Source organism: Phocoena sinus, chromosome 6 (assembly GCF_008692025.1).
Source record: "Phocoena sinus isolate mPhoSin1 chromosome 6, mPhoSin1.pri, whole genome shotgun sequence".
In the NCBI taxonomy this organism is placed as follows: domain Eukaryota; kingdom Metazoa; phylum Chordata; class Mammalia; order Artiodactyla; family Phocoenidae; genus Phocoena; species Phocoena sinus.
The window spans coordinates 1,246,664-1,272,546 of record NC_045768.1 but is presented as its reverse complement, the minus strand read 5'-3'; the positions used below and the strand labels follow the sequence as shown (position 1 = coordinate 1,272,546).

Below are 25,883 nucleotides of genomic sequence, written 5' to 3'. Positions count from 1 at the left end.
TCATTGGGTGCGTTTACCTCTCCTCCCTGGGAACCGTCCGCGCCGGAGGGTGGGCGTTCAGGTCCAGGGAGCGACGCCGCAGAACTGAGCACCTGCGGGGACAGCAGGGAGGCCGCTACTGGAAAGCCTGTGCATCGGAGGCACCCACCGAGGCAGGACCACCCAGGACGGCCCGCTCTACCCCACGGGGCGCTCCCGCTGAGGGGTCGTGAAAGGGTGCCACGGGGACCTGCTATTCCAACACCCGCAGCGCATCCTTACTGAGCGCCTGCCGTGAGCCCCACCACGGCCCTGCGATCTGTGCTCTCGTCGGCCCATCCACAGGGCAGGACGCTGAGGCTCAGAGGCGCTGAGGGACCCCCACCTTTAAAAAGCTAATTACTGGGGCTTCCCTGGTGGCGCAGTGGTTGAGAGTCCGCCTGCGGATGCAGGGGACACGGGTTCGTGCCCTGGTCCGGGAAGATGCCACGTGCCGCGGAGCGGCTGGGCCCGTGAGCCATGGCCGCTGAGCCTGCGCGTCCGGAGCCTGTGCTCCGCAACGGGAGAGGCCACAGCAGTGAGAGGCCCGTGCACCGCAAAAAAAAAAAAAAAAAAAAGCTAATTACTGGAGAAGACAGGGCTGAAATCCAGGTGCGACCAACCTCAGAGAGCAAACTCTGAGCGACTGCGTTGCACACACGTTATAATCATTCCAAAAAAACCCTCTTCACTGTAAAAAGTTCAGCAAGACAAAATTACTAGGTAATGCGTGTGTGACCCACACCGTAAGCTCTGTGTACACGAGACTCTGGAGAAGGTCAGGGCCGCCTCGGGTCGGGGCAGGAGGCAGATTCCCTCTGCCCGACCCCCCGCCTGGGCCCACGGCACTGCTCACCTTGGGCTCCGAGGCAGGCTCTGGCTTGGCTGGATCCCCCGTCGGTGCCTGCCCTTCCCTGCCAGCCCCCTCGGCAGGCAGTGCTTCCTCTGCATCTGTGAAGGGGACAGTGGGGGAGGCGGTCACTCGTCCCTCCCCCACCCCACCCCCCCCCCCAGGGGAGAGCTGCACCCAGGTCCTCAGGCAGACCAAGGGAAACAAGTCCGCAGACAAGCACAGGGGAACCTCGGGCGCTCTGCGTGTGGGTGAGTAGTTATCTCTTCTTAAAAGAGGATAAAGGCCAGGGGCTCTCAGAAAGAGGCCAAAGGTCAGAAGCTGCACACTGACAGCTGTTCCCGTGCTGCCTACCTGGGTCTGGTCCGAACAGGTGTGTGGGAATTGGGAGCGGGGCCAGTGGCGCAAAGAAGTCCGCGGGAGCAAGGGCTGGCTCGCTCCGCTGGGGGCCCCCCGGGTTCAAGACGTCCACATAGCGCGCTCGGGCTCGGGCTGCCACGGGGAGAGGGAGTGAGGTCACCCCGCCGTCCTCCTGGTGTCCGGGGAGCACCGGGCCAGGCTTCCGCTCCGGGGGGCGGCCTGGCCCGGAAGGGGGCCCCTCCTGGGGCACACTGGCTTGGCTTCTGCCCAGGCGAGGGGTCCCACTTCACACCACGGCACGGCCGATCGCATCCGCTCCGCCCTTAGCTCCCCAGTGATACGATGGTCCGCCCAGGAACGCTGAACTCTCTAGAGAGCTGGCCCCCCACCCCCGGGGACTCATGCTCAGAAAACCAGTCCTCCTCCTGGTGGGAAATAACTACCCCCTCGCGGGCACGCTGTCATCGCTGAACTCTGGCCCGCCTGTAGGACAAATAAACTACCCACGTGAACTCTGATTTCTGGTTGGCTGTCATTACCTGCTCTTCTAGAATACATGTTCACAGCGGGTCTGGGGGGCCCTCCAGGGCCAGGGTGGGCAGCTTGCAGAGCCTTGGGAAGGGATGTTGGAGGTGGGGGCGGAGCCTTCTTCTGCGGAGGGAAAGACCAGTGCGGGGTCTGCGCGCTGACCCGGAGCCCACGGGGACCCCTGCAGACGGAGGCCCCTGCCCAGGGGAGGGCTCCCCGCCCGGCCACAGCGAGCGCCTGGATCCCGGCTCACCTCCTCCTCTGGCTCGTTCGTGTCCACCCAGCGGTTCTTCTTTTCATCCCAGACGATCTGCCACGATTGTGAAAGGTAAAAAGAAAACTCACTAGCAAAAGCTGGACAGAATCAGAAATCAGAACCTGACTGCTTCCGAGGCGCCGGCTCAGGTCCGCCCCGGAGCCGTCACTCCACGCAGACAGGCGGGCGGACGCGCCGCTGCGGGACCCACTGGCCCCCCCGGGCCCACCCGGCAGGACGCACCGATTTGTTCTTGTCGTCTGGCAAGTAAGCTTCTGTCCTCTTCTTCACAGGCAGCCAACGAGAGAACCAGGAGTCGCTGCTCTGGACATAAAAACCACCAGGACAACCCTGAGGGCCTGGCGCTGAGCGCAAGGAGCCCAACACACAGGGCCAACCAAGCCTATGTGGCCCACGCGCGCCTGGAGGCGGCTAAGCCACGGAGACAGGAAGCAGGTGTGGGCCGGGCGGCAGCGAGTCTGGGGGGCAGGGCTTCAGTCTGGGAAGACGACAAAGTCCCGGGACGGGTGCACGGCAGTGTGCTCGAGGCCCCAGAGCCAGAGCCAGGCACTGAAGTCAGTTGAAGCGGTAAGTTTTCTGTACACTTTACCACACTTAAAAAAAATCAGAACGACAGCTTGCCTCTTGGAGCGTTTCACGTCTGAATGCCAACAAATGAGCAGCCTGAGACATCCCCCCGCAGGGGTGGCGACGGCTGGGGAGTCCGCGTGGGCTCTAAGAAGAGGCCCTTGTGCTCCGAGGCTGGCAGAGATTAGGCTTCAGGGACATTGACTTTATCCTTCATACGCTGCCCTTGACGTCTACCACAAAAGGCAGCAGCAACGCCACACCCCCTCAGCCGCTTCTCTGAATCTGTGGCAGAGCGGACGGCCCCGTGCTGGGCGGGGACCAGCCCCCTGCACGTCACACCCCGTCTGGAGGTCCTGCTCTACCTCACGGCCCGCGCGTGTTTTGAATCACACTTGTGTTTACCTAAGACAGTAGCCGTTAAAAGCCACCCACAGGCTGGAGGAGGTGTGCACACACGCACATCCGGCAGGACCTGCGTCCACAACATGCAACAACGCCTGCCGACCTCTGAGGACCCCACGAAGGACGGGAGGAGACCTGAGCCAGCCCCACACATTTGAGGACGTGAAGGGGGAAGAAGCACACGGACCCACAGCGAAGTGTCGCTAAGCCCAGCACAATGGCCGACAACGCAGCCCCCGGGGTGAGGCGGGGCCGCTGGAAGGGGTGCCTGGTAAACCACTGAGGAGGACGGGCTGGCAGGACGCTCTAAAGCCACACACACAGCTGTCCTGTGACCTCGGGCTACACCCAAGAGAAACAAGTGCCTCTGCCACCAAAAGACACAGACGAGAACGCTCACGTGGCTTTATTCCCAATAATCCCAAACGTCCTGCATTAGGAGAAAGGATACATAAAACCGCGGCGTACGCACACCATCGACATCGCTACACAACGACAAGAAGGGACCTCCTTCGCGTGAATTTCGGCAAGAGCCGAAGCCAAGCAGTGGTGACAGAGGTCGGGCAGAGACCACCCCCTGGGGAGCATGTGGACGGGCCCTGGACCCACGGGCGTCCAGGAGGCAGGCACGGCTCCAGCTCTGAGCTGGCGGGCTTACACGTGGACACGGACACACAAACACCCGCGCTTCACCACACGCTCACTGCCCCTCTGGCTTGATTTAAACAGAAACACATTCCTTCTCCTCGCCTCAGCGTGAGGACAGGGGAGCAGAGCCCCGGCCCCGCCCCCGGCCCCGCCCAGCTGGGGGCTGTGAGTCACCTTCTTGGGCTCCTTGGTCTCTTTCCTGGCTGCCTGGACAGGTCTCTTCACGTCGGGCGCGGGCGTCAGTGGCGGAGGCGGAGGCGGCTGCAGGACCCCTGAGCCAGCGCTCCCCCAGCCCGGAGGTGACTCGGAGCCCTGCGACGTCCTTGAGGAGCCCTGTCCCAAGGTAACAAGAAGCAGGCTCACCGGGGGCACCTTCCCAGGAGCTCTTAAGACTTCACGAGAGGCTACGTCCCTACGGTGAGCAGAGCCAGGCAAGGAGGGGCTGGTGAGAGCGGCCCCCCCCCCCCCCACCCCGCTTCCCCAGGGCCGACTGGACTCAAGGGCAACACTTTCTAGGAGCATCACGGCGCTCACGATGCGGATTCAAGAATCCTGTGGGGTTGCTGGGCCGGAGGAGATGGGATACGTATGTGCACCGAGGAGAAGACTGGTTAGAGGGGGTGGCAGTGGGCATTTGAAAAGACAGAAGCGGGCTTCCCTGGTGGCGCAGTGGTTGAGAGTCCGCCTGCTGATGCGGGGGACACGGGTTCGTGCCCCGGTCCGGGAGGATCCCACGTGCCGCGGAGCGGCTGGGCCCGTGAGCCATGGCCGCTGAGCCTGCGCGTCCGGAGCCTGTGCTCCGCAACGGGAGAGGCCACAGCGGTGAGAGGCCCGCGTACCGCAAAAAAAAAAACACAAAAAAATAAAAGATAGAAGCATTTAAAAAAATACTTATCCCTGGGTTGAGACTGTTTTCAGTACGGTTAACTCTCATTTTTACTTTCGCAGGGACAGAATGTTTAACGGCGGAAAACATAAGGAGGGTTTGGACTACTGCTGATGGGATGCCCACAAAGAGCAGGCACCTGTAAAGAGGCTTGCAGAGTGCAGTTTACATGAAGGCGTTTATCCTCCCACCCCCCATCACTGGGATCACAGCACACCAAGGTGGTATTTACGTCGAGCATGTCTGATAAAATGAATCTTGGTTTTAAAAACACCACTGAAAATTTTACGAATCCTATTGTAGAAAGAGATGCAGAAATCAGGGAAGTTTTTCCATTTTAGAAAAGTTAAAATTGACAAGGTAGTTTCATTGTAGATGAGCATTTCTTCTCCTTAAGATACCTATAGACGAGCATTTCTTCTCCTTAAGATACCTATTTTTACACTATTAAATTATCTTTTCCCCTATTAATGTTTTCATCAAGTCTTCACATTTTAAGGATTCAAGTTTTCTCTTTAAGAAACGATTCAAAAGATAATCTGATAATTTTAAGTATTATCTTTCTACTTACAACTTAAGAACAAAAGAGTTTAAATACTTATTCAGTGGAGTTCATGAAAAATAGCTTAAAAAACAAAGAAGTAGTGGGAAAGTACCACATTAGCAAATTTTCCACCAAAGTCCTCTTCTCCTAGCTCCGACAGCGCGTTTCTGCCGGGTGCCTCTTGTGGCATCATTCCTGTCAAGGGAAACGAGAGCTCCTGAGACCGCGGCATCACCAAGCCCACAGCAGAGGGAGCAGGTGTGGCCAAGAGACACTGCTGGAGACACGCCTCCCGATGTGGGCTTCGCAAACCAAGAATGGAATGTTCCTAAATACGTGAAAGTAGTTTCTCTTCTCAAGCCAGGCCGTGCAAGTAGACAGACGGTCAGGGACAAGACTGCCCTCCAGAAGGAGGGTCACGGCCTCCCCAGTGCCTTCACAAAGGCTGCAGGCGGGCGCCCCCCGGCCATGCCCTGGACACCCACTCCCACCTCACATCCCAACAAAAGGTCAAGTCACCGATCTTCAATCAGCTTCTAGAACTTTCGGCACACACTAAGGAACGTGCTTTGCTCCAAGTGTGAACGACAAGTCTCTCCTACCAGTTAGCCCCTGCAACGCCAAAGCCAAGTTCGCTCTGGTCTCCAGACGGCACCTCGCAGACCCACCTGCGTCCTGGCTCCTGGCCTCCGGGAGCAGGTGTTCAGTCTCTTGGAGAGATGGTGTGCCAGATGGCAGGCCAGGCCCTGGGTACGGAGCCGCAGGATCAGGCCCAGAGGGCTCTGGAAGGCCAAGTGCAGCCCCTGGGGGTCCACAGCCAGGCCCCAGCTCGCCGGGGCCCACGGGTGGTGGCACTGGGCACATCAGCACCCTGGCGGGGAAGGCCGGCTGACCGTCGGGGAGCGTCAGTGGAGCTGCGGGGAGACGATGGACAAGAGAATGCCTGAGGTTACGTGCTCACTCCAGTGACTTTCGCAGGGCACGTTTCCTTCATCGAGGGCCAAGGAACCAACCGTCCAAGCACAAAGGCTGAAGCTGCCGGGCTGTCACTGGTTTAGGGAAGCGGGACACACGCTTTTCAGGGCCGAGGGGAGGACCTCACGCACACAGCACGGGGCGTGGGCTCTAAGCCGCAGCACGACCCCGACACAGCCCAGCGAGCGCCGCCTGGCCCAGGCCCGGCTCTGCCTCCACTGAGTCCCCCCGCACCTCCTGCACCACCCACCCACACAGCCAGACCTTCAAGGCCGCGAGACCAGTGGGCTCACACCAAGGGAGGGAGGGGCAGAGAGAAAGTGGAGGGCCAAGGTGGGGGGACAGACGGCCCGACCCTCTGGGCAGCAAGACAGGGACGCTCCACGTTCAGAACAGGGGCCCAGGGCGGCGCGGGCTCACCTGAGGGCAGCAGCCGCACGTCCTGGCCCACGTGGTCAGCGCTGGGCACAGGCGGCACCAGCAGCGCGTTGTCGGTGCCCAGGCCCGCCGGCTGCACGGGTGCTGGGCCGTCACACGGCCCCACCTCGGAGCGTGGCGAGCTGGGACAGCATGGGGGGAAGGCTCTGTCCAGGCTCCAGGCCGCGGTGCCCTCCTGAGGGAGAAGGACCTCAGGGTCTCCATGCCGGCCGCCGACCGCGCGGACCCGCCATGGCCCAGGTGCACCTTCCCCCTCGCCGGGCACCGGGCACCGCTGAGCTGAGCTGCTCACACCCGCCACCTTCCGCGTGAACACGGCTCCCCGTCGGGCCCCACGACCGGAGCCCAGCGCACCTTGACCTGCTTCTCCACGAGCTGCAGCTGGACCAGCCAGGCAGGCTCCGCAGCGGCCTCCTCCTCCGGCTTCTCCTTCAGCTGAGGGTCGAAGAGGCGCAGCTGGGAGGCGACCTGGAAACGCACGCAGATGAAGACCCTGTTCCCACAGGTGACAGCGGCCAAACCGTGTCTTCGAAACCCACTGGGACGTGGAGCAAGCGCGCCTGCAACGTCAGAGGCGCAGCCCTCGTCCGCTGCGGGGACCTTCCTGAGGCGGGCTCACGCGGCCCGTCCCTGACCGCCTGGAACGCAAGCACCCACCGCACCGGCCCGCCGAGCCAACGGCACAGAGCCCGCGGCATCCAGACCCGCGGGAGCTGAGCCCGCCTCTGCTCAGCTCCACTCACTGAGATGCCAACCGCCCTGGCAATGCTCACGCTCTGGGGGGCCAGCAGCCGGGCACGGGCCAAACACGCCTGACCTCGCGTTAACTCCCGAAGCTGCCAGATGGAAACAGGGTTCCTGAATTACCCTGTTTCTGCAGGTGTCCCGATGTTCCCGTAAGAAAAACATTTTTGGTATCACATGGACACATTCCAAAAACGAAGCTCCAGGAGGAGAGGAACACACTGACGCGGCGCCCCTGGTGCCGGGCGCCAGTGGGAGGGTGGTCACGCGGTCTCTGTCTTCCGGAGCGAGAGCCTGGGGCCGCGGGGCCGCAGCCGGGACCCACCCCAGGCTGCGGCTCCCAGAACCTCACAGCGCTAAGCGCGAGGCGAGCCTCCTGCAGGCGGGGTCCTTCTCACACCCAGGCTCACCTCCAAGTCTCTGCACGGGACGCCCCAAGGGCTCCTGTGCTGCACTGCAAAACACCAAGTACCTGCCCGAGAACACGCAGGATCTTAACTGGGCCGAGCAGGCGGCCCCGCGCCCTCTGGTCACGAGCACCCCACGCGGCCCCACGTGGCGCACGGGCGCGGCGACGTCGAGGAAGAGTTACCTGAACCAGCTGGCGGAGAAGCACCGAGGAGTGTCCGCGGGGCTGCGCTAGGACGCTCTTGGCGATCACCTCGCAGTAGTGGAAGGCCTGCGTGGCGAGCCCCATCTCGGCCAGGCGGCAGCAGTAGATGAACTTAAACACCTGAGACAGACCGACGGCGAGCTGAGCGGTGCTGCGTGCCCCCCACTGGTCCCCGGCGTCACCTGTGCCCTCCCACAGGCTGACGCTACCCTGCACGTCCCCAACGCCTGCCCACGGCAGAGCTGGGCCCGTTCCCTGAGCTACTTTACATCAGGGTAAACAACTAAGCTTCTGAGAAACTCACTTTCTCTCTTCAACACCCTTAACAGAGCCGTCAGGGCTCTCGACCACCGAGTGACCACGGAGTGACCACGAGGTGCCACCATGCGCACGCACCCCGCGAAGACCGCCTCTCGGGAGCCGCCAACGCAGTCACCCTGCTCTGTTGGCACTGATGCTCTGCCCCCTTTCAGACACACGAGCACAGTCCTGGTCAGATACCACCCTCCCGAAACATGGTCCACAGCTGATAGAAAAGTACTTGAAACCAAACGCTAAAAGTTTTTAATACTGAAAACATTAAGAACCAAAATGCTAACGAAGTTCTCAATTCGGCAAACTTTAATTCTCGAACATTACAGATCAAACATCTCCTCGAGATTTCCAAAAACACTTCATTGTTCTTTACGTTTTTTGAATAAAACCCCTAAACGACTGTGGTCTTGTCAGCACCCACTCCCCCAAGCCCTGCCCCCCCCCCACCCCCGTCAGGGCTGGAGCCGTGGGGCCCCACCCACCTGGAAGCTGGGTAAGGAGCAGGTCTGCGCCCCCAGGGACTGAGCGTACTCATAGGCTTCTGTCCTCTGAATAGCTTCGTTGGTCGCGAACTTTAAAAACGGCAAACTGTGGAGGACACGAGCGGCCGTCACCTTTGAGCGGGTCACCGAAGGGCCAGCGCTCCACGCGCCAGTCTGGGTTAGCCAAGGGAGGGGCTTTTCCTTTCGAATTACGCAATTCCTCACCTGTGGTTTGAGCCAATTAAGACGAGTTTTGTGGTTTTCTTGGTACAAACCCCGAACCCAACCTGAGCCACGAGGTAGCAGAAGTGTGCAGCTTCAAGGAGCCCTCTCGAGGCTGAAGGTACACAAAGCAGGCGGGCCTCGGTCACAGGATCTCCCGGAGATCAGAGCGCTCACAGAGACACCAGAGAGACCCCAGACGGAGGGACAGTCTCGGGGTCCCGAGCATCTGACGGCAGCCCCAGGCCCGCCTTCTATGTCGGCGTCTGACCTACCCAGAGTGTCCCCCATTGTGGCCATCGCCCGGGCTTCCACGTCCACGTTGTTGTTCAGGTTGGACAAAACCATGGCCAGGTGCGGCCGCCAGTCTCCCCACTTCTCATCTCCACAACACTGAAACCAGAGACGAGCAGAAAACCCTCATCCTTGGAACACACTGCCATCTCAACTCTGCAGCGCTCAAACTCCAGGAGCAGGATGGAAACGCTAGCCTCGCGCCTGGGAGGCGAGCCCTCGGGGGAGCGGGCTCTGAACAGACGGCTGAGCCGCGGAGGCTGCCGCGAGGACCCCCATACTGACCGTGGACGCGGCTGGCATCCGCCCGGACATCAGCTGGTAGACCGTCTGCAGAGGGTCGTTGATCGGAAGGCTGTTGGCGAACCTGGGCAGACGCGAACAGAGAAAGCCCTAACTCAGCCTGGTTCAGTAAACGGGACACGAAAAACTAGTCTGGTCTCATCTCAGACGCTTTGGTGACTGGCTTGATGCTTGACCTGGGCCAAGTGTACACACTGCAATGTCTTTAAAAGGCTGTAAAGGATGCAGACGATGGAATTCACTGAGATTTTTTTTTGGGGGGGGTCACACTGCGTGGCATGCGGGGTCTTAGTTCCAGGGACTGAACCAGGGCCCCTGGCAGTGGAAGCGCACAGTCCTAACCACTGGACCGCCAGGGAAGTCCCTGCTGAGATTTTATAGAATTAAAAAGCCTGAAGTTAACAAAAAAATTTAAATCCTTTAGCAACACAACCCGAGGAAGAGGGCCCGGCAAGCCCACAGCCGTGGGTGGCAGACGGGACTCCCCAGCTTCCTCTGACAAGAGTATGGGGACCGGGGGCTTCCCAAAGCTGACGAGGCCCGGACCCCCGCCTGCAGGCACGCCCGGAGACAGTCCCCACGGCCGGACTCCTCACCTGGTCATGACTCTGGCGTGCGTCCGGCTGTCCATCTTGCTGGCAAGTAACAGGGCGTGACCCCACAAGCCGTTCTTCATCGCGGACTCCAGAGCATCCTGCAAGGCATCGAGAGGTTCTCTGAACCCCGAGAACAATGGGAGCGACGGAACGTGTGTCGTCACGCGCGGTCACGGAGGAGGAGAGGGCTCGACTGCACATGAAAAAGCAAACGGATCAAAGGCTCCCACACACACGTTCCCAGTTCAAAAACAAAGAGCGGGCGAGTTTCACCGTTTTCGCTATAGCCGCAGTCCCTGCGGGAGGAGGTTTCCGTGTAGGAACCCCGCTTTCATCACCAGCACAGAGGACGAGCACACTGTCAGAACCAGGGATGATGGAGAAGTAGCACCGCCTTCTCCCACCTGTCATCTCCGCCATGAGAAAGGCCAGGGGGACGTGAACTCCCCAGGCCCCGAGTGACCCCTGGGCCCCGAGGGCCTGTGCTCAGCACCAACAGGGCCTTAATTACTTCAGCCTCCCTGTATCCAAAATGATCTGGGCCACAACTTAGAAAACTTGTGACCAGGAAGCAGAAACGTTGCAACAGAGAAATGGGAATTAAATGTAACGGATCAGAAGGCTTCAACGAGCTGTAAAACGGCCACGTTAAGACCATTTACTCACCAAACATGAGTCTTCTGAGTCTATCGTGACGTAAGAGTGCCAAGAACTCCGGGCCCACCAGACCCCCGCTGCCAGAGGCCAGCAGGCGCTCCAACTGTGCCCCCCCCCCCCACGCCCGCTGCACCACCAGGTGCCCCACGGAGCAAACCCCGGGCGTGTCCCCACGGCGCTCCCCACCTGGGCCCGGGCTGTGCCCGGCACCCACTCGCGGTGGCGCGGTGAGCTCACCCCAGCTGCGTGAGAACGTGCTGCCTCTGTGTTGCACACGTGTTTACCCCGAGACACACTACACACGGCAGGGGTGCGGCTGGGCTCAGTCTACGCGTCTGTCAGATGACTAAACACGGAACCTGCACGTCTGACACCAGCAGCACTGGAGAGGCCACTATTCGCACCTTCACAGACACGACACACGAGGTGCCGCACAGTCTTTGCAGAACGAGACCCCGGCAGCGCGTTCCGCTCTAGACGCTGGCGCCCCGAGAGCAGGCCCTGCCCCCCGCCCCGCGCCCGAGCTCGGGCCGCCCACCTTCTTCCGGCCGTAGAGCAGCAGCTCTCGGAACCGTTCCGTGTCCTTCTCAAGGGTGGTGGCGGCCTGACTGTCAGTGAGAAACGAGAGCTGGGCCTCCCCGGACTCCTCCTCCACTTGCTCCGCAGGCTCACGAGTGAAATCGATCAGGTTGGCCTCACTGGGTGACTTCCCAGGAAGCCACACGGTTCGGTGGTCTCGTAACAGGAGTTCCGCGATGTCTGTGCCCACCACGGTCTGCGAGGGGCAGCAGGGGCAGGAAGGGAGACAGGCTTAACCACAAGCAGCACCCTCCTGCAGGAGTGACGGGACAGCCCCGGTCCCGGTCGGGGGAGGCCCACGAAGGGCCTCGGCGGGCAAGCGACTTCGACCGCCTCGGCACAGGGCCGCCCCCGACTCGGCCGGGAGAGAGGCGGGCAGACCGCACGCGCCGGACGGGCCGATGACCGGGAGCCCAAACCGCCCTTCACCCCAAACCACCCACCCTGCTTGGCTCCCGCGTCCCCAAATCACCTCCGAGACACTCGTCCTGGGGGAGCCCCTGGACGGTGCAGCCTGGTACAGAAATCCCGCCTAACCCTCCTCGGGGGTGCTGAGGACTCCCGGGACTAGAGGCCCACGAGAAGAGCAGTTCTACAAGGAAGAAGACACGTACCCCGTTCTGTCTGCATAACAGAACAATAAAGCTCCAAAGGAGACTCGCGGACTCTTTGTCAATTAAATTTTCATTCTGTAAACATTCTGCAGCTTTGCTCTGTGCAAAATTAATAACATCCACTTTATGGGTGTCATCTCTGCAAAAAGAACACACACACACTCGGTGAGCAGCAGCCACTGCACCTGCGAGGCCGTGCTCGGCACCGCCGGCGGAAAGGCACCGCAGACGCGATCGTGGGGCACGTACTTGCCAAGAGGCCCCGGGAACGCCCGCATCTCCTCCTGCTCTGGCGTGTGCTGCAGCAAGGTCTGAGGTGGGGACAGGAGAGGGGACAGAGAGAGAGCTGTTCACGGGGGCAGGCAGGTCAACGCCCGGCCTGGCTACATCGGCAGACAGAGGAACGGACGCCATCCTCAGGACGGCCTGTCCCTCCAAGTGGGGAGGCAAAGCCTCCATCACGGAGTATGGGCAACTTGTTCCACAACAGTGACTTTCAAACTTTGTTTAAGCAGTGAGACCCACCCCCCAGGCTCTGAGGCAGGGCCTGGATACACGTGATGGAAGAGGCCTGCCAGGGCACGGAGCGGGGCGCCCCGCACCAGCCCCCCGAGATCGTGAGGCACCTCTGCCCACTCTCCAGAATCAGCAGTAAAATGAGCACGGACAGGGTCCTCACCCCAAAGTCAGGAATTCACTTAAAGACAGAAAAGGAACGTACGATAAAACCAAGCCTAACCCGACACCCAGAGCAGACTCTGAAAATGCTGACTTCCGGGAGGGAAAAGATGACCAAGCAGAACTGAAACAATCGACAGACTGAAGATTCGCGGAAATAAACGTTTCCCGAGCTTGTGTTCTCAGACAGCAGCACACAAGCTGAAGGTGACAAACCGCAGAGCGCATGCAACCTGAAGGGCGACGCGCAACTCCTCCCCGTGGAATTACCTCCATGCTGTGAATTTCAACCAACGCAGGCTGTCCTTCTGAAGGCAGATTTGGAATCACTTTGATGAGCTGACCCCCAGGACCAAACCTGGCACAGATGTGAGGCACTGAGAATTTCTCAGGAGAAGTTGGTCTCGATGGAGCTACATTTAAATAAAATGAGAAAGAGACAACCCGTATGTCACTTTTTAATGCTTCTGAACTAAATCCACAGCTGAGACTTTCAGGATGCCCATGCAGCTGGAATCACAGATCATCAAGATGAACCGACTTTCAACTGTAGTTAGTAATTGTTAAATATCCTATTAAAAGACAGAACTTAAACATGTGTCAGAAAAACATTCTGACCGTTCAAAGTGGGAATACTCTCCTCTAAACTGAAAGCGCTCCTTTAAAAGCCACCAGGACGCACCGTTCATGGAAAGCAGGGCTCGTGCTTCCTGCTGCCCAGGTGGCCCCTCAGCCCCTGCGCCCTGAGTGCTCTTCACAGCCTCACCTCAGACCACGAGCATCGGAGGGAGCGGCAAGGAAAACGACCAAGAGTGAAACACCTCAAGCCCAACAGGAGGTGAAATTTTCAATCAAATAACGCTTTAAGAAAGTCCACTCTTTTATATTTTATACTGTCACGTTCTAAACCTTCACACACTTGTGCAGTTTTCCAAGAAACGGCATTCGATCAAATATCTCAAAGGCCAATTGACAACGTGGCCTGCGCGATGAGCGTATGAGCTGGAGTTTTTCAAGTTCCCTCCAAGATCCATGTACCCGTGTGGTCGGCACTGGGGCTACACTGAGGCCCTGCCCAAGAACGTGGAGTCTGAGGTCAGAGCCACGCTGAAGTGGACACGATGGACAGGCCGGGCAGCTCCCAGGCCTGTGAGCCAGACTGCAGCCCACAGGGCACCAGCAGCCTAGCGTGGCAAGCGCTGCCCCTCAGGACGGGCACGTGGTAGGGCCCTTGCTCGGCAGGGATGCCCAGGCCAAGCCATTGCCAGTTCCCATCCTGGTGACGACTCAGTCCCTCTTTCCCATCCCAGGCTCGGGACGCCGCCCCAAGGTGTGCCTCGGCCTCCCTCTGCCCCCGTGGGCACGCAGGGCCTCGCCACACACACCTTGCTCCACGGAGGGCCAGCTGGCCTCAGCAGGGTAGCTGTACTCCGGGAAGCCCGGGGTGCCGTGGAAGTCGCCACCGTAGGGGCCGTAGGCATAATCGCCGTGGAAGGAGCCCGGTGGAGGGGGCGCCTCGTAGGGCCCAGCAGTCACGTTGCGACCTCTGTACACCTGACTCTTAGAGAGCAAAGAGCAAACAGGTGAAGTCTCTTTGCCACGCCTGCGGCGGGACCCAGGCGGCCACCAGAACCCTGGGGCCCGGGCCGGCCCCCGCCCGCCCGCCCACCTGGTGGGAGTGGGAGCTGAAGCTGCTGTGCAGGCTCCGCGCCGAGTGCTCGCTCCGCCGGTCCACCTCCTCCCCGTAAGGGTCCCTGTGGGGCTCGGGCTCGTCGTCAAAACTCCCGGTGAAGCGGGGGTCGTACCTCCAGTGGTCGTCGTATTTCTCAGGCCTGGGGAAGCAGAGGGGCAGAGGCCGGGGCTCGGGGAGAGTACCTCCAGGGCCTATGCTCCCGTGCCACGTGGCAGTGAGGCCCCCCAGGTCCTCGCCGCCGCGAGTCCCGATCCTAAGGACAGCGCTCGTCAGAGCCCACCCTCGAGTGGAGTCACCGCATCCCAAGGCCAAGTTCAGACCCCGCCTTAGGGTTAGAGAGGCAGGCTGGGGGTCCGTCTGAGGTGGTCACCCCTCTCACGGACCCGAGAAGAGGAGGATAAACTGACGCGCGGTGCTGGTTCTGAGGCCAGTCCCCCTCCAAGAGCCCAAGGAGAGAGCCACTGGGAGGGCCAGTTCATCCCGTTCCTCCCGAAGGTGACCACCCCCCAGGAAGCCAGACACAACTGTAGCTCTTGAGTGAATTACAAAGACCCGAGGGCACAGACGCAGAAGCGCAGCTGACTCACGACCCACCCTCCTTATCAAAATCTGTTCCACCAACCTGTCCCCGTAAGCGTAGCTTTCCTTCCTATACGGATCGTACTCAGCATCATACCAACACCTCCGGTCATAGGTGCCGGGGTCCCTGGACCGAGAACCATAGTGGTACCGATCCCAGTGACCTGGATCTGCAGGCGAGAGATTAATGGGTCAGTACAATGTGCAAAAGACACCCCTCTGGCCGTCACGAAACCAGGCCACCCCAGGACTGAAGAATGCTTTCAGCCTCAGAGAGCAACCAAACTTTCCTCCCGAAAATCAGCACAACCCCAGGGAATGTTAACTGTGAGACACCAGAGGACACGGCCGTGTCCTGCCTGTACTGTGATACCTAACGGCCACTGACAGTTTTTCTCTCAACACACGTGATTAAAAAGGAAAAAAAAAATTTTTTTATTCGTATCTCTTTTCTCTAATGTGATCCAAAGAGCTTTAGGAAATACTCTCAACGGATAAACAACAAGGTCCTACTGTAGAGCACAGGGAACCATATCCAATCTCCTGGGATAAACCATAACGGAAAAGAATACGAAAACAGAATGTGTACGTGTGCATAACTGAGTCGCTTTGCTTGCCGTACAGCAGAGATTAGCACAACCTTGTACAACTGTACTTGAATAAAAAATAAACAAAATTTTAAAAATACTCTCAAAACTAGATTACTTTAAAAAAGCACATTAAGGGGCTTCCCTGGTGGGACAGTGGTTGAGAGTCCGCCTGCCGATGCAGGGGACACGGGTTCGTGCCCCGGTCCGGGAAGATCCCACATGCCGCGGAGCGCTTGGGCCCGTGAGCCATGGCCGCTGAGCCTGTGCGTCCGGAGCCTGTGCTCCGCAATGGGAGAGGCCACAACAGTGAGAGGCCTGCGTACCGCAAAAAAAAAAAAAAAAAAAAAAAAAAAAGCACATTAAGGGACTTCCCTGGTGGCGCAGTGGTTAAGAATCTGCCAGCCAATGCAGGGGACATGGGTTCGAGCCCCGGTCCGGGAAGATCCTACATACTGCAGAGCAACTAAGCCCGTGCACCACAACTACCGAGGCTGCGTTCTAGAGCCCGCGAACCACAACTACTGAAGCCCGCGTGCCACAACTACTGAGCCTGCACGCCGTAACTCATGAAGCTCACACGCCGCAACTACTGAAGCCCACGTGCCTAGAGCCCATGCGCCACAACAAGAGAAGCCACCACTATGAAAAGCCCGCGCACCGCAACGAAGAGTAGCGCCTGCTCGCCACAACGAAGAGTAGCCCCCGCTCACCGCAACTAGAGAAAGCCCGCGGGCAACAACAAAGACCCAACACAGCCAAAAATAAATAAATAAATAAAGCAAATGCAGGGGAAAAAAAGCATATTAACATTATAAGCAAACCAGATACACCACTTGGAGCAAGCACGTGCAGAATGACGCATGAAGCAGTCCAAACACGAAAGTGGAGGAAGAGCCCCGGGGGACGCAGAAGCGGGTAGCCATGTTGGGACGGTGAGGGCCACAGCCTGGCAGGGGGACCAGCAGGGCGGCTCAGGGGACACGTGCCAAGACGCACACACTGCCAGACAGCAGTGGCACCCGGAACGTCCTGCGTCTGCCCTGTGTGATGCAAGGGGCTCTGGCCACATGTGGAGCAAGTCACACATGGCCATTGCAGTGAGCAGCTGGTCCCTCATTTTACTGATTTTAATCAATTTAAACAGCCACATATGGACAAGTTACATACTCTAGATCTACTGATAATTATGCTTTGCTGGAAAATCAAAGGAAACTACTAATACGATACAGACACAACGCTACAATTCAGATATAATTTCTTCACGGAAAATAGCAATGTGATTATTTCTAGACGCAAACTACTTTCAATTACTTTGGCTCTTAGCTAAGAGCGTAAGACTACCAAAAGGGAAGGCTTCCTAAGAAATTCCACAGCGCGCCACTCTGCACCCAGCCGCACGGACGGTCTGAACGCGCGTCTGCTGCCCGTCGAGCGGTGGAAGCGCCTGAACATACCTCCATAGCCCCACGGGCTGGGGCGATAATTTGTACAGTAGCCACTCTGACCGCTCCATCCACTTTTGGAATTATAGTAACCTTCAGGATACCCTTGCCTGAAAAAAACACACAGTGCTGTTAAAAAACAAGTTACCTGTTGCTTAAAGTGGGACACAAATTACACCCAGAGCAACAGGCATTCATCAGGGCACCTTGGTTGTGAAAATATTCTCATCAGGAGATCCGAACCAGTAACATCGGTAAGATTGCAGGATTCCCTACCATACGGCAAATTAAAATTTATCTGTTGAAATAACTATTTAAGTGCTGTTCAGCATAAAAGAACTAACCCTTCTCGCGAGCTCAGTGCTTTTAAGCAGGGTCTCACGTTTTTGACATCATGCTCGGCGGAAGCAGAAAGCACTGAGCTATCTAAACAAGCTAGCGCCGACCGTACCACCCTCTACACAGACCGCGACCCGTGCGTCCTGCGCGGGGAAAAGGGCCCTCGCACCCTTCCAGCTGACTGCCCAGGACTCACGACACGGGCCAGACCCAGGCTGGCTTCACAGGCCCAGCTGTGCTGCCGACCCTAAGCAGGACAGGCAGGTATCAGGTCTCCCGGTGCAGGAAGATTCTTGTGACTCCGTGTACCCCTGGGGAATGGCTCACTCCTGGGGGTGCAGCTGCCCCTCAGGAGTGTCCGGCCCCCCCACCTGCCACAGGGACGGCACCCGCTGGGTGGGGGCCCTGGGGGGAGCACCCCAGTGCACCACCTCCACCCACCACCGGGGGAGCTCCAGAAAAGTGACCTGACCAAGGGCAGAGCCGGAGCACGCCCACCCCGCTGCCCTCTCCAGCCCCGGGCGCCCGTCAGGAAGGACTCCACCGCAGAAACCCAAGGCTCGTTCTCCCCTCCTGCCGGGATGTGACCACACCAGGCACACGCACAACACACTGATGCTCAGCACCGACGCGCAGGCCTGCACACACGTGTGCACACACGCACAGGGCAGGAGAGGGGAGAGGCTGCTCTCCCTCCATGTGAGCGGTGGGGACACGACAACGAAGCCCTGCCAGGTAACCCGACCCGGCCCCTGCCTCCACCCTCCCTCGCCTCTCAGGGCTTCTAGAACACACCTGCCCGCTGCTCTCCCCGAATGAGAACGCCCACTGGGGACTCCAGTCTCACCTCCCAGAGCGCCAGGCCCAGTGGCTCAGCGTGTCCCTCCCAGCGACGGAGGGGGGCCAGCTGGACGGGCCGGCTCACAGAGGCAGGGCCTCGTCTCCAGGTGAGCTACTGAAGACGCGGGAAGCAGCAAAAGCAGCCCCGAGTTTGAAAGGTGGTGCGTGGACGCAGTCTTCACCCGCGCCCAGACTCTATTACGAGCCGAAGGAGCCTTGCACCCTCACGGCAAACCCGGCCCGGTGAGACGAGGGCCCGGGGCGCGGGAGGAGCCACAGCGGGGGTGCTCTGCAGCCCCGCGCTTCCTTCCGAGCCCCCGACACCCCTGGGGGGAGGACTGTGGCCTGCCTAAGCTTTTACTCAGCTGAAGGCACGATGCCAAGGCTCTTTCAAAATGCCTCATCTGTGATCGCAAAACTGAGAGGAGATCTGTCAGGGGAGAGAGAAGCGGGAGGGAGCGGCTGGCGGCCTCGCAGCCCGGGGGGCAGTGCCCGGGACAGAGCCCAGGCTTGCGGCGGCCGCTGCCAACATGCCACTCCAGGTTCCGGTCCGCGTCTGCCTGGCCCGGGAGTCCGGGCACCCTGTCACCAGAGGCGGCGAAGGACCTGCACGGGGGAAACGCTGCCTTGGCACCCGCGGAGCTGTGTGCGTCCCTCGGCGACGGGACCACTGCCCGGGCTGGGAGGAAGCCCGCACGAGGGCAGGGGTGGCTTCCTGGTGGCCCTGCACAGGGTCGGGTCTGACCAAAGGCCAACTGACGACACATCCGTGACCGTGCAGCAGTGCGCTTATCTCGATTTAAAGATGCATCCTATAATCTGTCCACACCCACAGAACGTAAACACAGGTTAAACAGGTCTGTATAATTCTTTACAAACACCGTCCTTTTCAAATCACTAAGTTACTACCACAGCCGGCAACATAAACGTCAATCACCTGGCAGCTGACTGGTCCGAGCAGTGACTCGCCCGGGAGCTGGGCCGCTCGAGCTCGGGGTAGCGGTAGCTGTCTGCGAAGGCAGCGGCTGCACCATCGTAGGGCCTGTATCTGGGCTCATAGAGGCCGTAGATGTCCTGCTGAAAGAAGGATGCCTCCATTAGATGCCAAGAGCCAACTCATCAAGCAACCGGCACGAGTGCTCACGGTACAGGTGGCGCTCTCCAGATGAGCCCCAGACACGGGGCTTCGAAACAATAAAAAAAAAATGAAATCCACGGCCACATTCCTAAGACAGACTGCCCTGGCCGGGCTCAGGAGATGGCCCACCACCAGCGGGCCACGACCCGGGTCCTGCGGTGACTCGCGAGGACTCTGTTATCTGCTTCCCGAGGTCTCACTTGCATAGGTGCCATGACCCCACAAGCTCGGGTCCCGTTTCAGACACCATCTCAGGGAAGCAAAAGAACGAGGGTCCACTGGAACGGGTCCTGAAGCTACAGCCAGCCTCAAAAGGAGTATCGTATTCTATCCTTACGAGGCTTTCAGCCCCATTACAGACCGATCAACCCCCGTGGCTCTACGGCTACGTCGGGACTTGAAGTAGAGACGAGGTGACCCAGGCACGAGCCAGAATCAGTCCTTCCTGACTCAGCCTGACGCTCCACCATCACCCAGCAGAGGACGAGGAATCACATGAAACGGACTTGTTATTAACCACTACCAGAGACAAGGCAGAGGAAAGTGGGCTCCCACAGAAGTGATGCCAGGCACTGGCTGGGACACCGGGATGCAGACGCAGCTGCTGGACAAGGGCCCAGAGCAGGTATGTGGCCCCTCCATGCACTGCCAGGCCTTCCTGGGCTCTGGGCACAGCGTAATTTCCTTCTGTGGGGTTCCTTCTGGATCTAGGATTCCCAGGTCTCAGGGGTTAGGTGTGTACCTGTTCCCACATGTGCAAAGATGCCCAAAGCCCGTGAGGCAGCCCCATCATCGGGGCAGCCCTGCTCCCTCAGCCTCTTCTGAGGGCAGGGCCTCCAGTGTGGCACCTGCCCCCATGTCAGACAGTGGACTTCAAACTTCTGGTCCACAATCCTTCTGCCTCTGCTGCCCGTGGGTGATGCTGGCCACGACGAGAGATGGTGAGAAGCGGACAGTATTCAAACGTGTCCACCTGGATCACTTTTTCACACTAAGGCAGGATTAAACAGAACTTAAACGACATTCGTGGGCCTGCATCAGTGTGAAAAGAGGCAAGAGTCTTCTGGGGAGCACAGTGGGGCCCCTTGCTCTGCTGCCGCTATCACAACGTACCTGAAAGAAGCTTATGGAACTACACCACTCTTAGCTGTTTCATTTGGATGACACTCCAAACCTAACTTTTTCCCCTAAATAATTTCATTCTGAAGGAGGCACGTGAAAGACTAGAGTTTTCCTCTTGCTTCTTAGGTAGGTTTTAAGGTCAAAACCACAAAGAAGCTTCAGGAGGCTATTCCAGTTTCCCAAACTGTGCAACCAAGAACCCCGGGTCTGCGGAAAGCCAACAGGCAGGACGGGAAACAAAGGTCCTTTCCGTCACGTGAGTTGGGATGTGCTGTGTTAAAAATTAATCAGGTATTCTACCCAACTCAATGTGCTAGCGCACGGTGTGGACTTCCAAGAGAAAGGCCGCGCTCAGCAGAACGAGCTGTGACCAGGCAGCACTCCTCTCGCGAAGCAGCACGTGACGGCCGCCCACGGGTCACCTCAGAACTGACCAACAGAAGCCCACCGAGGCACATGACGTGAGAAAGAAACCACCGGTCGGGGGCTCAACAGTCCACAAGCTCAGCCCTACCTGGTAATAGTGGGGAGCGGTGCCAGGATCCGGCGGGTACGGTGAGGGGTACGGGGGCTGGTAGCCATCGTACAGGGACCTGTAATAGTAATAGGACGCCAAGTCTGGAGGCGGCGGCTGCAGCCACTGCTGGTCAGACCGTGCGGCCGCCTGGCTTGAGCTGGTAGATGCGACGGACACGCTGGAGGACCGAGGTGGTCGAGGCAGCAGCTGCTGGCCTATGTCAGCTAGAGCCGGACTTGCAGATGGATGGGCTGGGCTTGGGGGCTGTCCTTGCCCTGGCGGACCTCCTGGGTTTGAAGGCTCTGGAAGTGCTGCTTTGGGCCCCTGCGGAGGGGGAGGGGGAGGGGCCGTCTCCTGCTGGGCTCTCTCTGGGCCACGCTGGTCCTGAGCTTTCGTCACCTGTTGGTAGAAACGGTCTGGGGTGTGCGCCCCAGGTCCGCGCGGTCTGTGACTGGAGATGGTCTGCTGGCAAGAAGCTGGGCTATCAGCTTGGGCCGGGCTATACATTCCTACAGGATTTTCCGAAGTCCGACTGAATGTAAAGTCTAGGGCTCCCGAAGCTTCATCCCGACTGCCGGAGTGATTTGCCTTATTACTATCAGGTACCGAGGTATTGTTTGCAGGTGGAACTAACATCACGCCTGTGCTTCCGGCAGGACTGGTAACTAACTCGGGAAGAATGCTCTCTGCTTTATGAATCTTTTGACTTTCCGGAAGCAAGTTCTTTGGAACTGGATGAGATGGCTGTTGAACCAGTGAACTAGCAGGCTGGCTCGAAACCATTTCCGAGGTACCACAGACTTGTGGGAAATTACTCTGGGCGAGGTGGTTAGGCAGAGGCGAGATGAGAGCGCCAGCTGGAGTCCCAGACAAAGGAGCGTTTTCTCCAGAATCACCCCCAGCCTGGCTGCTTACTGTGGGCTTATCTGCCACCGAAGAGCCTCCCCAGGACTGATCCTTCTCATTAGGAGTCAGCGAGGACACAGAAAAATTAACCGGCTGAGCCAGATTATAGCTGTGATCAGGCTGGGCGATCAAGACTGGCTGATTCTGCAAAGACTCGGCGGGTGGGGAGGACAGCAGACTGGCATATCCTGGACCTGCCTGGGACGGGAGGGCCTCCTCTTCGCCCATTTGGGGAGGATTCTCGAGATTCTCGGAAGCACCAATGCCGTCCCCGCTCTGCACGGTGGGGCCGGGGCCCGGCTGCCGGGACTGCTGGCCGCACACCCCCTCGTCTGGAGGCTGGATCACTTCAGATGGCGGAGGTTTCGCGGGCATGTGAAGTGCGGGGGCGGCTGGGGCCAGGAGGACATTGCCTCCAAAATCTGGCAGCTCGTTCTGCGCCCACAGAGTCGTGGCTGGGCTCTCACACTTCACAGCCCCCTGCGCCCTGGTCAAGGGCCTCTTCTCAGGCGCGGGGAGCACAGCTTCCAAGGGCGGCCCCGCGGCGTGCAGAAGCCCGGGACTGGCCTCCGTGGGTGTGGTGAGAGGGGGAGCACAGACCCGGGGCAGGAAGAGGGTCTCCATGTTGTCAGGGGGCTGCTCCAGGTTGCCAGGGGAGGCGTCGGGCGCGGCAGCGGCCGCTCTGTGCTGCATCTGGTGGGCGCTGGGCCCCCTCACCTCGCCCACCACGCTGGCACGGTCTGCCTCGACTGGCTTTACTCCAGTGAAGTGCGATTTCACTGGTTCAAAAGAACTATTTGCACTCGTCTGAAATATTCCCGTAGGTTTTGGGGGGCTCGGGGCCGAGGGCTGGGGCAGGCTGCCGCGGTAGCTCTGGCTCACAGTGTTCTTGTCTGTCTCGCCTCCCACAGGAGAAGAATCGATCTGCTTAAAAAACCTCCCCGGAGCCTCATGTTCAGGTTTTCCAACCTCCTGCTGAATGAACGTGCCCCCCGAGTCGTGGGGCCTGGCTGCACCGGGAAGACCCCGGGGGCTCTGGCTGCTGTAACTGGAAGACACGCTCTCAGCCCGCGCAGGCTGCGCCGTCGCATCTGGGGCCTCGAGATTAGGGCTCCCGCCTCCAGCGTGGCCCACGGCACTGAGCCTGGGGACAGCCGGCCCGGGAAGGGGCCCGTATCTGAGCTGAGCGCTTGGGGAGGAAGGGTCTGCGCTTAGGGGCTCACTCGGCAGAACTTCTTGGTTCTGAATGAACTCTAGGTTCTCGACGTTCTCGTACCGCGGGCCACCAGCACCGTGAGTCCCCGCACGTGCTGTGTCACCCCACATGTCAACAGCGGCAGCGTTAGTGGTTGCTTTGTCGTGTCGGATGCCTGCAGACTGAGAAAAGTAAGGCTGTGGGTCTCCCCCCTGCTGCGTGGGTTCGCTGCCGGAACCTTTGAGAAAGGCCTGATAAACGCCTCCTGCCCCCATGTGTGCAGGAGGCTGGCCGAGGCCCGGGCCGGGGGAGAAACCATCAAAGTCAGACTGGCCGGCAGAGACTGCTTTTTCAGATGTGAGGTTTTCTTCGTTCTCTGTCTCTCCTCCTTTGAAAAACATGGAGAGCGCTCCCGAGCCCGCTTCCGGCAGGGTCCAACTGCTCCCGGCACCCAGCGGGTTGTGCGAGTGGCTTTCTGGGCTGTTTCCCTGAGCGAGGGGGTTAATGAGAGCCAGGTCTGACAACTGCTCTCTATTCACTCCTGGACTCAACCTGAACTCCTGGCCCGCCCGAGCGTTCCCAACTCTGGTATTCTGCCTGAATGCATTTTCTGGATCAAAGCTATTTGCTGAGTGGTTTCCACTTTGCAGGTAGACTGCCTCATTTCTCCCGTCACTGGCCGAGGGTCCCGGTAAAGACACCAGGGGGCCGTGTTGCTCGTGGCCAGGACCCTGACGCGGGTGGGACGGAGCGGGAAAGTGGGCAGCGCTGGAGGCGTGGCACACCGTGTTCTGCACAGGTCCCTCAGGGCAGGGTCGGTAATGCTGCCCCGAGGGCTGCGGGCCTCCCTGCACCGGCCCCCACTGCCCGGGCGTTTGCTGACGAGGCTGAGGGAGGAAAGGGGGCGCTGCTGGTGTCGCGGTGCCATCGTGCAGGCTCGGCCTGCTCAGGGGTCTGTCGGGCCGTGGCGTGTTTGCCTGTGGATGGCCCACACGACAGCTGTCAGGACCCACTCCTGGAATGTACTGAGGAGGATACGGCGGGGTCTGTACTTCAGGCTCCGGGCCGGGAGCGACCTCGACTCTCCTGTTCACCTCGGGCCCAGGAGGTGCCGAGGGGCTCAGTACGCCGGGAAACGGGCTGGCATCTGACCTGGGCTGCAACGGAGGGGCCGGCAGAGGCTCGCAGGGTCCTTGGGAGCTATCCCCGGCATTTGTGTGTGGCCCAGGCAGACCAGCACGCTGAAGAGACAATGGTGGGGCTGGGCCTTGCACAACGAGCGGGCCGCTTTTAGACGCACTGCCCGATGATGTATTTTGGAGCGCCTGTCTACTAAAAGCAAACGGGTCTGTCACCGGCTGCAGCGGGCAGGTTATCGGGGCCACCGGTGCATTACTGTTGGCCTGTCTCCTGTACGGGCTGTTGGACCAGAACATGTTCTGAGGACTCCCGGACGGAGGCGGCCGGACCACGCCAGACGGGACAGCCTGGGGTGGAGGTTGCATGATCGAGCTCCCACACAATGAGATGCCGCTTACAGGAAGAAGCAGGATCGAGGTGTTCCTTACTTTGAACTGAAAAAGAAAAAGAGAAAGAAAAAGAATTAATACATAAAATCCACGTATTCAAAGTCCTGGCTGCAATCAGGAAAACTAAGAAAGAAGAAAAAGGCTGCAAACGCTTTTGCATCACGCAGTCCTGAGGGATACACCTCTCCTGTCTCCACGCCCGTGAGAACTGCCGTCCTGGGCATTTCGGGAGGGAGGACCCGGGGTGACAGCATGGCCGGGATGCAGAAGCTGGCTGTGCCTGGGCCAGCCGAGTGCCTTGAGATGACTCGCTGCCCTTCGCCGAGATTCAGTTACGTACCCCAGCTACGCACCCAGGGGCAACGCCCACCGCCTCCACGATGCCCTCAGCAAGCTGGCAGGGACCAAGCAGAAGCTAACGCCTGTCATACCAGGTACGCAGTCCCTCCACATTTTCCTGTAAATTATCGCAGACCAAGAAAAAGCCAACTCCTCTATTAAGACTGCATATCATACTTTTCATACAGGTTAATTCTAAATCTTGAAAGGAAAACAAAAGTTAAAAATTTGCTCCTCTGTTTTCTTTAATGAAAGAGCATTACAGAGTAATATAAGCTGCAAAATGAACATCTAAAATGTGTTCACCTAAAATGCCTCGTATCCCACCCTGTAAAATGTCTCATTTTCTGCACCGTGACTGGTTGGCACACCACTAGCAAAACAAGCTGCCTCTGATAACCAGAGTTGTAACAACTATGCGCCCATAAACCCTTTTTAGAAAACAAGGGGGCGGGGCTTCCCTGGTGGCGCAGTGGCTGAGAGTCCGCCTGCCGATGCAGGGGACACAGGTTCGTGCCCCGGTCTGGGAGGATCCCACATGCTGCAGAGCGGCTGGGCCCGTGAGCCATGGCTGCTGAGCCTGCGCGTCCGGAGCCTGTGCTCCGCAACGGGAGAGGCCGCAACGGTGAGAGGCCCGCGTACCGCAAAAAAAAAAAACAAAACAAGGGGGTAGAAATCCTCTTTACAGCGTTTTTTGTTGTTGTTTGTTTTTTACTAAAACACACTAAGTATAATTTTGAATAGTTAACCTGCACTTTTGAGACAAAAATCCAAGCATGGTCTCTTTACAAAATCCTCCTTTGTATGTCAGTCCTTCTCCCCAGAACAACCTTCACAAACAGATTAAGTGGAGCCCATCACAGAAAAATGTCAACAACAGAGGAAGAAATGACAGGACTCCTGAGTTTAGCACACACATTGCTGCACGTGTACAACGCTTCTGTGCTTGGGAATCTTGCTGATACTCAGACGAAAGAAAAAGTGCGTAAACGTATATTGAGTAAAGTTATTTACAAATGAAAGTTCCTATTCCCATCTGACAACGAGTCCTATGAATCTAT

The 25,883-nt window shown here is 58.8% G+C and overlaps 1 protein-coding gene across 4 annotated transcripts in view; it reads right to left on the bottom strand.

The window, feature by feature from the left end:
- The window catches only part of SEC16A (SEC16 homolog A, endoplasmic reticulum export factor), a 32,993-nt gene that overhangs the window by 4,255 nt on the left and 2,855 nt on the right, over nucleotides 1-25,883 (bottom strand). For 3 of the 4 annotated variants that reach the window (XM_032634327.1, XM_032634323.1, XM_032634326.1), the window contains exons 2-28: nucleotides 20,851-24,528; nucleotides 19,014-19,153; nucleotides 16,910-17,007; nucleotides 14,909-15,035; nucleotides 14,263-14,425; nucleotides 13,979-14,153; nucleotides 12,864-13,006; nucleotides 12,165-12,226; nucleotides 11,916-12,054; nucleotides 11,261-11,497; nucleotides 10,066-10,163; nucleotides 9,452-9,533; nucleotides 9,148-9,265; nucleotides 8,876-8,987; nucleotides 8,651-8,756; nucleotides 7,833-7,973; nucleotides 6,851-6,964; nucleotides 6,479-6,671; nucleotides 5,752-5,997; nucleotides 5,196-5,278; nucleotides 3,828-3,986; nucleotides 2,256-2,336; nucleotides 2,010-2,066; nucleotides 1,768-1,879; nucleotides 1,223-1,360; nucleotides 875-969; nucleotides 18-92 (exon numbers count right to left, since the gene is read on the bottom strand). In XM_032634327.1, coding sequence (XP_032490218.1) covers nucleotides 18-92; nucleotides 875-969; nucleotides 1,223-1,360; nucleotides 1,768-1,879; nucleotides 2,010-2,066; nucleotides 2,256-2,336; nucleotides 3,828-3,986; nucleotides 5,196-5,278; nucleotides 5,752-5,997; nucleotides 6,479-6,671; nucleotides 6,851-6,964; nucleotides 7,833-7,973; nucleotides 8,651-8,756; nucleotides 8,876-8,987; nucleotides 9,148-9,265; nucleotides 9,452-9,533; nucleotides 10,066-10,163; nucleotides 11,261-11,497; nucleotides 11,916-12,054; nucleotides 12,165-12,226; nucleotides 12,864-13,006; nucleotides 13,979-14,153; nucleotides 14,263-14,425; nucleotides 14,909-15,035; nucleotides 16,910-17,007; nucleotides 19,014-19,153; nucleotides 20,851-24,459 — 6,903 coding nt within the window. In that variant the 5' untranslated portion in view covers nucleotides 24,460-24,528. The remainder of the gene's footprint in view (nucleotides 1-17; nucleotides 93-874; nucleotides 970-1,222; nucleotides 1,361-1,767; nucleotides 1,880-2,009; nucleotides 2,067-2,255; nucleotides 2,337-3,827; nucleotides 3,987-5,195; nucleotides 5,279-5,751; nucleotides 5,998-6,478; nucleotides 6,672-6,850; nucleotides 6,965-7,832; nucleotides 7,974-8,650; nucleotides 8,757-8,875; nucleotides 8,988-9,147; nucleotides 9,266-9,451; nucleotides 9,534-10,065; nucleotides 10,164-11,260; nucleotides 11,498-11,915; nucleotides 12,055-12,164; nucleotides 12,227-12,863; nucleotides 13,007-13,978; nucleotides 14,154-14,262; nucleotides 14,426-14,908; nucleotides 15,036-16,909; nucleotides 17,008-19,013; nucleotides 19,154-20,850; nucleotides 24,529-25,883) is intronic. The other variant, XM_032634324.1, reaches the window with a different exon arrangement.